The sequence below is a fragment of the Puma concolor genome, chromosome D3, assembly GCF_028749965.1.
Source record: "Puma concolor isolate L17-30 chromosome D3, mPumCon1.1.hap2, whole genome shotgun sequence".
Classification (NCBI taxonomy): domain Eukaryota; kingdom Metazoa; phylum Chordata; class Mammalia; order Carnivora; family Felidae; genus Puma; species Puma concolor.
The window spans coordinates 13,854,601-13,867,715 of NC_141678.1; the positions used below are offsets into that span (position 1 = coordinate 13,854,601).

Consider the following 13,115-nt stretch of genomic DNA (forward strand, 5'->3'; position numbering starts at 1 on the left):
GCAGGCCGCGCTCTGGTGGAAATAAGCCTTAACCCTGCCAATTTCGTGACACCCTCAGTGACTGGGAACAAATTAGCTTTCTTTTGAGCAGCATGGACTGGGCTCATGGTGAATAAATCTCCTTTTAATTAGCTGTTTAGGTAAGCCGGGGCCCAAAACTTCAAAGACGTTAGGCTGGCCCTCAGCCGTCCGAACAGATGAAAACGTTTGATGTGTGCCCACAGTGGCCACCTCTCCCAAACTAAAACTCAGGGCACAGGGGCTGATGGGAAACGGTTTCTAACAACACTTCACAGTAACGAACTGCCTTTGTTGAGAAGCACAAAATCGAAGCAAATTGGGGGAGCCCCAGAAAGTCCAGGCCGACGGTGGCCATGCCAGCCATCCCGCTGCTCAAAGGCACCGTGGGGGGCGGGGAAGGGGAGGGTGCGTGCCTCTGCGAGGCTGCAGGGGGTCACCGGGCCGAGATGCTTCCGGGAGAGTGCCAGATTCCAGCACACCAGGCCATGCCAGGGACTTGAGACCGTCTCCGAGGGCAGCCGGGAAAGCCAAGGACGTGAGCAAGACGGTCCCTAGGGGCAGCAGTGAGATGAGGCAGCTCACGTCCCACTCCTGCTCCAGGAAACACAGTTCAGGGTCCCACCAGGTGGCTGGTACCCTGAGGGCAGGAAGCCAGGCCTCTGCCTTCCCCGCAGACCTACCGCTTAGGAAATGTCAAAACACTTGTTGAGTAAGCGCTAGTCTAAACAGCCGAGCTCTGGAAGTGACTTCAGACCGCTCTCTACTTCCCCACGGCTGGGGCCATGTGGCCTCCCTGCCATCCGCCAGGGCCCGGGAAGGAGAGAGGAGGCCGCGGCTCGCACCGCAGGCCAGCACCCCTCAGGCCCCGGGTCCGGGGCCCCAGGTGGCCCAGTTACGCCCTTACTGCCTCACCTCCAAGAGGCGTCTGCTCTCACCTCCAAGGTCCTAAGCGTCACCAGAAGGATGCGCGCGCTTCCCAAACCGCCACCGCCACGGTGTGCCAGCCTCGGGACTCCTGCCCTGCACACGGTGCTCCGTCCACACAGTCCCCCTCCACCCTGCCTCACTGCTCGGTTTCAACTTTTCACTTAAATGCCGACATTCAGCTCCTCCTCGGCAATATACCTGCTTACGTCTGCAGGAACAGCCCCGGAAAGATGTCAAAGAAACAGGCTGACCTGACTGCCTCGGGGAAGGGCAAGCCGGGGCCCGCCGGCATGGGAGAAGGGCCGTGTGCTGTGCCTTCCTGCGCCTTTTCAATTCTGAACCCCCGTGCACAGGTGTTAGCTAAAACACGCTTAGTAACAAAGCTCCGGAAGTGCAAGAAGGCCAATAACGGCAGTTCTCAGTTCCCGGAACTTTCTTGGAAGGCTGGAAAGGGACCTCCCAGTGAGTGTGGACGGCAGGAGCCACGCAAGGGGGCCCGGGACGCCGCCAGCGATGAGCGATCACAGCAACGGCCTTGCTGGCCCCACCAAGCACCAACCGGGAGCGTTCAGCCTGTGCCGGCCTCTGCTGACCCACCGGCCATAGCCACCAACCGGATGGACAACCTTCATCACCCCGCCCCCAGTGCAGCTCACCCCTGAGTCAGAAGGTGACCTTGGAGCTGTGGGAGCCACTCACCGGGGACAGTCCCCTCCCCTGCTGCCACCACCACTGGGGACTGCCACATGCCGGCCTGGGAGGGTGTGGATGCACCCAGCCCGACCTCGGCAGCCAGGCCCGGAGTCCAGTGCCCCGGGTACCGTTGGCGGGCTTGGGCACATCACCGCAGGTCCCCCTTATCTCCTCTGGCCTAGATGCTCAGTCACAATACCAAGGAAACCACACCGCCTGCGTCCCGGCCACCACGGCACGAGGAGCTGCCTCGTCTTGCTAATTACCGCCTGGCACTCATGCAAAGGAGCAAACCTTGCACCCAAAATACACCAGGAAAGGTCTGGGGAAAAAAACCCCAACACTCCCCTTTTCCAAACCAGCCTTTGAAAATCAGCTGTCCTGTTCAGCCTCGTGCCACCAGGCGGCCAGGCCACCGAGTGGACGTGGGGAACAGACAGGAGCCATGTTCATTAACAAACCAACCGTCTTCTTTTTTATTAGAGATAAAAACAGAATAGTCCCACATACCACACCCTCGGGAAAACAGGACGGCAGAGGGGGGCTATTTACAAGAGCTGCAGCAGGACACCGGTGGCCTCGGGCCCCGAGGGCGGCTGCGGACCCCGGAGCGGCTTCCGGGGGGGCGGGGATGCCTGCAGGTCAGTGGCAAAGGGCGATGGTTTCCATATTGAGGAAGCGGACGTGCATCTTGGTCTCGATGTCTATTCCCTGCCAGATCTGGAACGGACAGAGCAGCAGCACTGAGCGCACGTCCCTGCCACCACCGCCACCGGGCCCACGTCCCCGCCCGGTCCCCGCCCTCCCCTCCACCAGGACAGGTGACAACCAGAGGGCCGGTTTCAAGGCTGTGAGCCAAGCGAGGAAAAGAAACTTCCACCTGCCTTTCTGCGGGTTAATTTGGCTCTGACGTGTGGATCCTTTCTGACGCCGTCACAGCAAGTTGTTATTAAGTGCTGAATCCAAGCTCTTCGCTCCAAGTCATTCCCGTCCCACCCACCACACTTCAGGCTCTGTGATTTTCATGCAAGTTCCTTAACCCCAGTAAACCTCTTCATCAGCACCATGCCGGGACCACCACCTGCACTGCCCACGTTAAGTCACGCGATGTCGGGGGCTCAGAGGGGATCATCCGTGGAAACATTCTGTAAACTATTAAGCGCTGTGCGTTAGTCGCACCGTTTCATTAAGCCATCCTCTCTAATTAAAAGGTCACGACAGTCTGGTCTTTATAGCCTCCCTGGGATAAGCCACCTCGGTTCTACGAAGACAAGCTCGTGCCCGGGAAGGGCAAAGATGTCCACAGGCACGTACCTGGCACGGGTTCTGTCGTGACAGTCCACCCTGGCCACGGCCCCGGGGGACATCTGACCCGAACTGCCACGCTACGAGCCCCCCCACTCCCAGGACTGCGCTTGCCAGCTCTTTGGCCACTCGGCGGTGGGGGGGGTGGGGGGCGGCCCAAGAGGGCCGCAGACGGAGAAACGGCCAGACCTGGCTCGGCCTCCCCGCTTGTGAGAACTTCTAACACTCAAGCTGTCGCCTGCAGCATCTCCAGGGCCTGCCACCAGGCTGCAGTCAGAGTCCTGCCGGCACCCAAGCTGCTTCCTGGGATCCTGCACCTGTTCTTGGTGTGGTGCCGGGAGGGGGCAGAGAAAACAGACCCGGTTCCTGGGGGAGGTAGTGGGGTACCCGGGGTGCTTTCTGCTAAATGCCAGGTGGGAACAGGGTCACCAGCAAGGCCCAGGGGAGGGGAGGGGCCGGCCGGTCAGGAAGGGCCCCCACGGGGTGGGGACAGGCTTGGGGAACACTGGAGGCCTCGGGTGGGGGGCAGGGGGGAGACTTCCGGGGAAGAAGCTGGGTCTCACAGGCTCTTCGCCCTGCCCAGCCCCGGCGGGTGCAAGGTGGAAGAGGCTGCCCACCCCCTTCCTGCAGAGCTGGCGGCTGACTGGCCAGGTTAGCAGCACAGCCCGGGCAGAGTGCCCATCGAGCTGCCCCTGGGCTCCACGGGGCTGTGACCACCCAAGTCCCGGCCCGGCTCCAGGCCCGGGCCCATCAGCGCCCTCAGGCGGGTCAGAGGCTGGCGCGGCAGGCTGGACTGGGACCTCTGGATCGCGTTCCCCTGACCTCCTGTCCTAATCCCAGAATGAGCCTGGTGGCCCGCTGTCGGAGCACTCGGCACCAGGCACAGGGCAGGCGGGTTCATCTCCCTCCGCCGCCGGGCACCTGCCAGTCCGAGCAGTGAGGGGGTCCCCAGTTCCCAACCTCGGAGCACGTTTGTGACGGCAGGGGCCTGGTGTCCACCCGTGGGGGCTGGGAGAATGGGCAGCTATGTCCAAGGCACGGGAGAAGCAAGGGGCTAAACCCCACACCGCTGACTCCACTATGTGACTCGCAGGCATAGAACATTCCAGAACCCGGTTCCAACTGTCAGCAGTGACGCTTCTGACATGGGAACCGGGGACTTGTGGGGGAGAAGCAGTATCGTTGCGGCCCTTTCGTGTGGCTCCAGTCGCTCCGACCACGTGTGACTACTGCCCTCTGATAAAAATAAGTACAGCCGTGCATGCCCCCTCTCCACAGAGGTGCCAGTGTCCTCCTGCCCAGCGGGCAGGAACCCCCCTCAGCCCCCACCTCTGCTCCTAGACACCCACCTTCAGGAAGTCGTCGAAGGTGATCCCCTCGTACACCTGGTCAGGCTCCTGGGGACAGAGCACACGCAGAGTGAGCGGCCTCCCGGGAGACCCCCATCCCCCCCCGCCCCGGGACGCAGATGGTCGGGCCCATTCAGTCACGAGAAGCGGGGGTCCCTCCGGACCTGCCGCTTCCAGCCGGAAGCCAGTCCCTCCGAATTCCAACTCGGACTGGAAGGGAGGGTGCGGGCTGACCAGGGCCCCATCCAAGGCCCCCAGGGAGAACCTGGTGGGTGAGGGTGGAAAGGAAGGCGGTGGGCACAGAGGCACAGGCTCCCCTTCCTCCCGGCCACCCTGCTGCCATTTCCCGGTCCTGCGTCACCATGCCCGCACTGACCCTCTGAGCTCACAGACCACTGGGGCAAGGGGGGTAAAGGGCCGGCCCGTGCGGCCCACCCCTCTCGCCCAGTGAGTCACCATGATAATGCCTGCCCGCCGGGCCTCTCACCCACCTGGTCATGGCCAGTGCCAGTCTCCACCTGTGTCCTTCCTGCTCTGGGCACACATGACCTCATGAGACCAGAGGTGGGGCTCCTGCCCCTCGTACGACTATCTCGGGCTCTGGCACAGCTAAGTCTCCCCAGACCTCACCCCTGCCTGCAGCACTCTTTGTGACCGAAAGCCCGGCTGCCGTCCCGTGTCCGTCAACAGAAGACCGGCTAAATAAATCGTGGTCCTCCATGCTATTGATTACCAAGCATCCATTAAGAAGGGGTCGATCCCTACATGCAGATAGGGAAAAGGCTCCAAGATACATAGTGGAAAAAAACAAACACGCAGAAAGAGGTCTGCAGATCCGTGCACGCATTCCAATTTCTTCCTGTATCGCTAACCAGACTGTCGCCATCTGCCCTGGGGACGTGTGGGGTCAGCAGAGGCAAAGGAGTCCGGTCAGTTCCATTGTGCGCACGTCAAAAATAAAAGACACACGTGTACGTCAGTGTGTGTTGGAAAATAAACTCCAGCAAGGATGCTTCCCTCTAGGGAGGAGTGGTTGAGGGGGAGAAGGGCACAGAGAATTCACCTCTCTTCCTATACCTCCCTGCAATTTTTTTTTAACCTTTTTAATGTTCTATTTATTTTTGAGAGAGAGCGAGCGTGAGTGGTGGCGGGCGGGGGGAGGAGGGAGGCAGAGAGAGAGGGAGACACAGAATCAGACGCAGGTTCCAGGCCCTGAGCTGTCAGCACAGAGCCCGACGCGGGGCTCGAACTCACGAACCGCGAGATCATGACCTGATCCGAAGTCGGATGCTTAACTGACTCAGCCCCCCAGGCGCCCCTGGAGTTGTTCTGATGTGTATTAAATAGCAGGCGCTCAGTGTCTGCTATTCGGGTTCTGTTCTCAGTCCCATTTTACAGATAAGGCCACTGAGGTGCGCAGAGGCAAGGCCACCTTCCTGTCCAGTTGGGGGTAGCACGGCTGACTCCAAGTGTCTGATAGGATTCTTCACCCTCTGGGGTTTCTTTACACTTGTTTTTAACACAGAAAACAAATCTATATATGCGTCTTAATTTTGTGAATGTGACCAGTTCTCCAATCCCCGGGCAGGTCCCTGGGGCTCCCTGCTCCTCCCGCCCAGGGGCGCAGGGAGAGGCGGGTGCCCTCTCTCTGAAGGCAACCCCCAGGTCCCCTGGGGCAGCCGAGGGGAGCTAATTATAGACCAGGCTCTGTATCCTGGGTGGGGGCGGGGAGGGGGGGAACCCAAGCTGAGACCCCAGCCAAGCAGCCCCACCCTCAAGCCACAAGACCGTCCAGAGAAAGCACTCTGGGAAGAAAGCACTGCTCCGATCAATAACCGGCTCTGGAAGTCCATTAACGCGGGGCGATGGATCGGCTGGCTTCGGTGGGCTGCACAGGCTGGAACGCTCGGCGTCCCTGGAGGCCGGATGGTATTGAACCGCGCGGCCGGCCCTCGCCCTGTGCGTGCGTGTGCATGGCTCACGTTTATCCGGCTGACGTTGACACGAGAAAACATTTTCAGAGCACACGGAGGACCCGTAAGTAGAGAGAGAGGCTCGGGACACACACCCGGGAGGCAGCCACGGGCTCTCAAATAGCCCCGCTTCTGAGGTCGTGTGCCTTTTATGCAGATGAGCAGCTGCCAGCTGCCAACAGTTTCACTGCAGCAAATTAAGGAAACTGTCACCGGTTGCCACCGGAGCGAGACGGGGAGCAATTTGGAGGAGGAGAGTGTAATTAAGTCAAATGGGAATTTGGCTCGCCGGCACGGCAGGGGGATCCCTGCGCTCTCCACGGAGGTCGCCGGCCCTTTCTGCCACAGTTAATCTGCTGAGTGGGGGGTGGTTTCACCAAAGCCAGACGCCTCCCCCTGGGCCCCAGAAGCAGACTGATAAAATGCAGGCCAATAAAATGACCACAGCCCCTGCCTCTGGGAGCAGGCCCCGGGCGTGCCAGGACCCTCGATGGCAGGCCAGGGGCACAGACAGCAGGTTCCAGCAGGAACACACCCCTCCACTCGGGCCGTGCTGAACCCAACGCCGTAAAGGCATCTAGAGCCACAGCCGCTTTAAGCACAAGGTGTGAGGAGGCTGACGGTTCGGTGGGACCCACCGAAACCCTCAGGGAACGTAGTCATCGAGACGGTCGGGTGCCCATCCTGTCCTCAAGGTCCCCCGGGGCTCAAAGCCACTGTGCCGGGCTAGCCAGGCTAGACCCGGTCCTACGAGAGTGTGTCCAGCGGGCACAGTAAAGATCACTGCCCCCAATTCCAGAAAGTTCCTTATGTCCTCGGGCCTCAGTTTCCCCACCAGTAAAATGGGACTAAAAACCTATGAAACAACGCACGTCTGCACATGCCGTGCGGTCACGCTCAGGGAGAGGAGCCTACCTGCGGGTGCCCCACACGCCCGACAGCCACCGCTCGCCGGGCCCAGTGCGGCGACCGCTCGGCTCACCGGCTGTTTCTGAGCCCCTCCAGTTGACAGCTCTTCACTGGGGACCATCCCGGCCTCCTGCCAGGGACATCTGGCCATGTCTGGGGACACCCTTGGTTGTCACGACTAGGAGGGGGTGACTGACGTCTAGTGGGTGAAGGCCAGGGACGCGGCTAAACACCCTATGACACACAGGACGGTCCCCACCACGGACGGCTGTCCCGCGTGGCGCTCTGAGAAATGACCCAGCCGCTTCCTACCAGCGCAGCCCCGACGAGCACGTGTGTGGAGGCTCCAATGCTCCCGCCTGCCTGTCCTCCTCCCCCCTCAGCCCTGCCCCAGGCCCCTGGCAGCCACACGTCCCCCTCCACGGCTACCTGCCTCTGGCCCCCACATCACTTCTGGGGCCGGCCGGGGGCTCCCCCTCCACAGTCGCCAGCCCCGAGGCCGGCACCCCCCTCCTCTGTCCCATTTACACGTGCCCCCCACTCCCGGCTCCACACGGGTCCCCAGACTACGTGGCCCTGCTGACCCCTTCTCCAGACCAGAAATGCCCTCCCAGCCACTCGTCGTCAACTGCGTGTGGCACTCTGACAGCAGGGCTCGGGGGGGTGGGGGGGAGGCTACACAATGAGGGGGCTGCCTGGCGGGGTCTCCACTCCAGGGGTCTCCCCGGGGCGGGAAAGCAGTGGGGTAAGAGCAGCGAGTCGGACAGGCACCACCAGGCCTTCCAGAAACACGGACCACAAGCAGGGCAAGGTGTGGGAGTTAGCCAAGGGGCAGGGGAGGGGACCGGAGATTCTGGGGACCTGGCTCCCCCCCCGCCCCCCTCGGGGACCTGGCTCACCATCTGCCCCACGCACACGCTGGCCGCCTCCATCATGGCCCCGTCGGCGATGGAGCGGGCTGACTCCTTCTCGATGTGCGGGTTTCCCGACAGCAGCTCCTCTACCACCTGCCGGGCGAGTAGACACAGGGTGACCTTGGGCCTCCGTCCAGGCCACGGGGCGGGGAGGTGCCAGGAGCCCTGGCCCATGGGCAGAGGAGCATACTTTACATTTCGATATTCCTCCAGGGTGATGCGGCCGTCGCTGTCCGAGTCATACATGTGGAACAGAACTGGGGGCGGCGGCAGGGGGAGAGAGAAGGGCTTGGTCAGACGAGCCAGGAGGGGAGCCCCGGGTCCTCCTGCTCCCCCAACCTTCCTGCTCAGAAAGCTACTTCCAAATGAGCAAAAGACACCCATAATGAACCCTAAATGGCAACCGGAGGGGTCAAGGGCAAAGGCCATGGGTCCAGACCGCCTACTTCCTGGCGGGTGACCTTGGGCAAGTGACCTAACTTCTGAGCCTCGGCTCTCCCACCTATAAAATGAGGGCAACAACAACAACAGTGTCCACTTCGAGGCGTCCCAAGGGCTCAGTGAGCCACCGAGCTGGGGGGTTAGGGACCAGCGGTCCCGGCACAGTGTCAGCGCAGATGCGACACTCTCGTCGAAGTGAAGACAAATCAACATGATCCCAAAATGTCATTTCCTCGAAGACCCAAGAAGGCAGCTACCATCGGCAGGTCGTGGACCCCGCTGCCCATGTTCCAGACCCCTGGCTGGTCTGAGACGGTCCCTGGTGGGCCCGAAGGACACCAGCACCTCCTCTCCTCTGGTTATCCCACTTGGTGACAGTCCTTTGTTCCTTTACTGGCATCACGCAGCATCCAGCAGCCCAAAGAGGCCAGGAGCCAAAGGGGGGCAAGCCCTGCCTCAGCGGCTCACCCTCAAACTCACAAAGTCCCCGGCCCTGACCCCGCATGGATCAGACGCTCTGAGCCACGCAGCGTGTGGCAAGCGTCATTTCTTCTCATCCACACGTGACCCCGTGAGGCAAGGCTGCCCTGAGCCCATTTCACAGACTGCACCATCGAAGCTCAGACAAGTTAACGTGTTTGCCCACGACTGCCCCATGAAGGGAGGTGAAACCAGGGGCCCCCACGACCTCTGACCTGGCCCTTGGAGCAGGTGGGCAGCTGGGCCGCCACCAGGCTGCCCCCGGTCCAGGATGCCGTCGGAAGGCCTCGGGCCACCCAGCCCGGGAAAGTTCCCGGCAGCCCTCCCGTCTGCATTCCAGAGCTAAATACAGCCCAGTCCCCGTGTTTACATGTTCCTGCCGATGAGGCTGAGCCTCGGGTGGGGTGGGGGCGGGATGTCAGGAGTCGTGGGAAAGTCCACACGGGGGACGGACATGTGACTCACGGGACCCTGGGACCCTGTGCTGCTTGGCCAGCCCGGATCACAGCCAACCCCGCTCCAGAGCCCAGAGGCCCGGGGGGTTCCTCCAGGACATATCAGCCAGAGGCTCGTCCCATGAACTTGGCATTTGAGGCGCCTCGAGGACGAGGGAAGCCAGGGTCTCTGCCTATGTGACCTCACTGAGCCTCACAATGGGCTGTGTTCACTATTAGCACGTGTCCTGGTTCAAGGCCACACGTCTGCCTAGTGGAAGGGGCCCGACTGGAGCCCAGGTCCTTGCTCTGTTCCCATCACCCACTCCACCCCCCGCCATTCCCCCAAAACACCAGCTGCTGGGGGGTGTCCACGAGGAGGCCACCACGGTGCGGCCTGGGAGGAGAAACACCAGTGGGGGCCTTCCTGGGTGCCATAACCTGGGACTGGCGTCCCCCCACCCACCCTTCCATGCTTGCCCACCGCCTGCCGCAGGGGCGCGGCCCCCATGCTCACGCACATCTCAGCTTCTCCTTCCGGCACAGCTGCACCTGCTCCTCGTCCATGGTGGTGTCGATGGGCCGGAAGTAGGACATGATGGTCAGGAAGTCCTCAAAGTTGATCTCGTCGGCCAGGCCACTGGATCCCTTGCGCAGGTTCCTGTGGGAGCAGAGACGGGAAGTCAGCGACGGATTAAGCGCCGGATCTTACCCTTTGAGCACCGATGCTTCGGAGAACTCGGCCCTTCTGGGCACACGCCTCGCCCACGGGGGCCGTCCTAGCCTTGGGTTCTGTTTCCCAGCGACCTGCTTATGGGGTGCGGGGCAGCTGGGGGGGGTGGGGGTGGGGAGGAGGTGCTGCCCTCCCCGAGCTCAGCATGAGGGGGGCCGGGGGAGACACACGGTTGCACTGCTGTTGGTGAAGGCCAGGGTGGAGAGCTGCCTGGGTGTGCTACAGTGCGCAGGGCGGGGCCCTCAAGGGTGGGGAAACCAAGGCAACAAGCACTTCAGTAACTCACCAAACTGACCCTTTCCTTCAGATCCAGGGCGGGCAACCGCGGCCCACGGGCCAAACCCTGCCTGCTGCCGATTTTTGTACGGTCCGTGAACCGAGAGAAGGGCTTTTATGTTTTCGAATGGTTGCAAATAGGTTTTCGGGGAGAAAAAACCCGAAACGGTAGCAGCACTTCATGACAAACTTTGGTAAAAATCACATAAAATTTGCAAGTCAACGTCTATAAATAAAGTTTTATTGGCACACAGCCACGCCCATTCATTTGCTGTCTGTGGCTGCTTTCCTGCTACCAAGGCAGAGCTGAGCAGCCCTGACAGACACCGCATGGCCCACGAAGCCTAAAATATTTACTCTGTGGCCTTTTGCAGAAAGAGTTTGCCGACTCCTGCTATCAGCTGCCTCAAACTCTAGCACAGTGGTCAGCTTGGCTGAGTAATCGCTTTACTACCAAAGTGAAAAGTCTACTCTTAATTTCAGGGTTTTTTTTTAGCAAGTCAAGGCGGGCTCCAGGTGGTCGCCGCTGACCTGCTTTTCAGAAGGGGCAAGAAGGGTTCGTGTTCCAGGTGAGGCTCAAGCTGGGTCAGCCTCGTGGCTGGCCTGGTGCCAGGCATACAGCAGGCGCTCAGCAGACGGGCAGTTTCCCTTCTTTTCTGCAAAGATGCCCAGTTCAGACACTATTTTTCACCCTTAACTTCCCGAAGATCCTGTAAGATGGAACCCTTCGAGGTGGGGAAGGACCCTGCTCACACCGCCCTCCAGACCGGCTTCTCCGTCCACAGTCCTGTTCCTGAAGGGTCTCGGGAGGCAAGGCTGACCGTGGTATTTCGTGCGAAGAAAATTCTGTCTCTGGCCCCCCCACCCCCGCTCCAAAGTCCTTCTTCACCACGCCCCTCGGAACTTCTAGGATGAGGAGTGAAGAACTACGGGATATACAGGCTCTTAGCTGCAGCGTCCAGGCTGTTCTGGGGACAGGCTGGGGGAGCCCTTCCTCAGTTGTCCCCTGTTCAGAGACTTCCAGGCTGCCTGTCCACTCGCCTACCTGCCATGGCCACCCAGCCCCGCCATTCCCAGCAGGACCCTTCCCCGCTGTGCTCCAGGAGCAGCCACATCGGCTTTTGCAAAACGCAGATCAGACCGCACTGCTCCCCTGCCCGAAGCCGTCCAGAGGCCTCGGTTCTCAGGGTAACCCCAGCTCCCCCACCTGCTATCTCAGGCCCGGAAGGCGGGTATTGGTCTCACCAGCCACCCCAGCCCTGGACAACCCTTCCTACCGCACTCCGGCCCCCACAGGCTTGTCCGGATGTCTATCTTCTGGACACTCAATATCCCCCGACCGCCTGACATCACTTCCTTCCTCCTGTGGCAACACCGCGTCTGCACCAGCCCTCCGCCAGCTGTCCTAACTCCAGACCCTCCGAGGAAGGGGGGCTTGTCCCTCCTGCCTCTCACTGACCGCCCCGAAGTCCAGTCCCCGAGCCGGACAGAGGCCTCAGCTCCGCCCCGCTCCCACGCCCCCGTCCCCTCAGCCGACACCTGAATGCCACCCGAGAGCTGAAAAACCAGCTCCTGAGGCCGCTCCCAGTTCCCACGGGTGACGGATGAAAGCCAAGCTGCGGCCTCGGGTCAGATTTAAGGCCCCCAAACATTCTCGCCCACGCCAGGAGTGCCCTCTCTCTCTCTCGTCCGAATACGCTCCCTGCTAGGGCAGTGGAGGGGAATGAAGGACCAGCCTGCGCGTTCCTGGCCCCGGCTGGCTCCCGCAGGCCCCGGGGAGCCGGCTTTGCTGGTCCCTCCGGGGCCACCACCCTCTCCCCACCCCAGTGGATCTCGTGCTACGGGAGACACTGGCCCCTCCAGCTCCACCCCACGGAAGGCTGGGTCCCTGGTGCCCGGCCAGCTACCCAGGTGGCCAGGTCCGCACGGAGCCTTTTGGAAACAAGCGTCCCCTTACAGACCCACACGCGGCAGGCACGCGGACAACGCGCACACATCCTCACCGCCCCCCCCCTTGTCGTGCCAGGCACCACTAGGCTCTGGTCACCCTCTGCCATCATCCTGTGACACCTTTCAACCCTAGACCCCAGCCCTAGACCCCCCGACCCATATCAACTCCCCCGGCACCCCCTCCCGCCACCTGTCAGCCTCACTGCCCACCGAGGCCTCCCTCCGAGACCCTTCACGCAGAACCAGGGTTACAAGGAGGTGGGGGCTCTGAATTCCAGCCCCACCTCCACCACGGACCATGCGCCTCCCCCCCCCCCACCCCCGGCGACGGGACAATCCACCGTGAAGGTTCCTTCAGCGCCAGCTCGTCACCTCCAACCCCAGACCAGACTCTCGCTCCGTCCTCTGGCATCCCCTCCCCGGTGGCACAAAGCTGCCCACGGCTCTCCGGCTCCCCTCAGCAGCCCTGCCTCCAGCCTGGGGGACCGCAGGACGTCCCCTCCCGGGCCCCGGGCCCCTACAACGCGCCGGCGGCCAGAGTGTGCGCTCCACGCTCCACACCCCACCTTAAACCCATCAGCGCTGAGGACCCCTACCCCTACCCCATGAACAGGGACGGCCCAGAGAGGGAGGCACAGCTGGCAGAACCAGAGCTGGGTGGCTCAGGCTCACAAACCTGAAACCTGTCCGGAAGTCACTGCCCATCTTCT

The 13,115-nt window shown here is 61.7% G+C and overlaps 1 protein-coding gene across 5 annotated transcripts in view; it reads right to left on the bottom strand.

The window, feature by feature from the left end:
- Positions 1-2,089: 2,089 nt before the first annotated feature.
- TESC (tescalcin) overlaps positions 2,090-13,115 on the bottom strand; it is a 51,760-nt gene continuing 40,734 nt past the window's right edge. For 4 of the 5 annotated variants that reach the window (XM_086681796.1, XM_086681794.1, XM_086681795.1 and 1 more), the window contains 5 exons: positions 9,968-10,107; positions 8,287-8,348; positions 8,077-8,184; positions 4,296-4,343; positions 2,090-2,361 (listed from right to left, as the gene is read on the bottom strand). In XM_086681796.1, coding sequence (XP_086537922.1) covers positions 2,284-2,361; positions 4,296-4,343; positions 8,077-8,184; positions 8,287-8,348; positions 9,968-10,107 — 436 coding nt within the window. In that variant the 3' untranslated portion in view covers positions 2,090-2,283. The remainder of the gene's footprint in view (positions 2,362-4,295; positions 4,344-8,076; positions 8,185-8,286; positions 8,349-9,967; positions 10,108-13,115) is intronic. The other variant, XM_086681793.1, reaches the window with a different exon arrangement.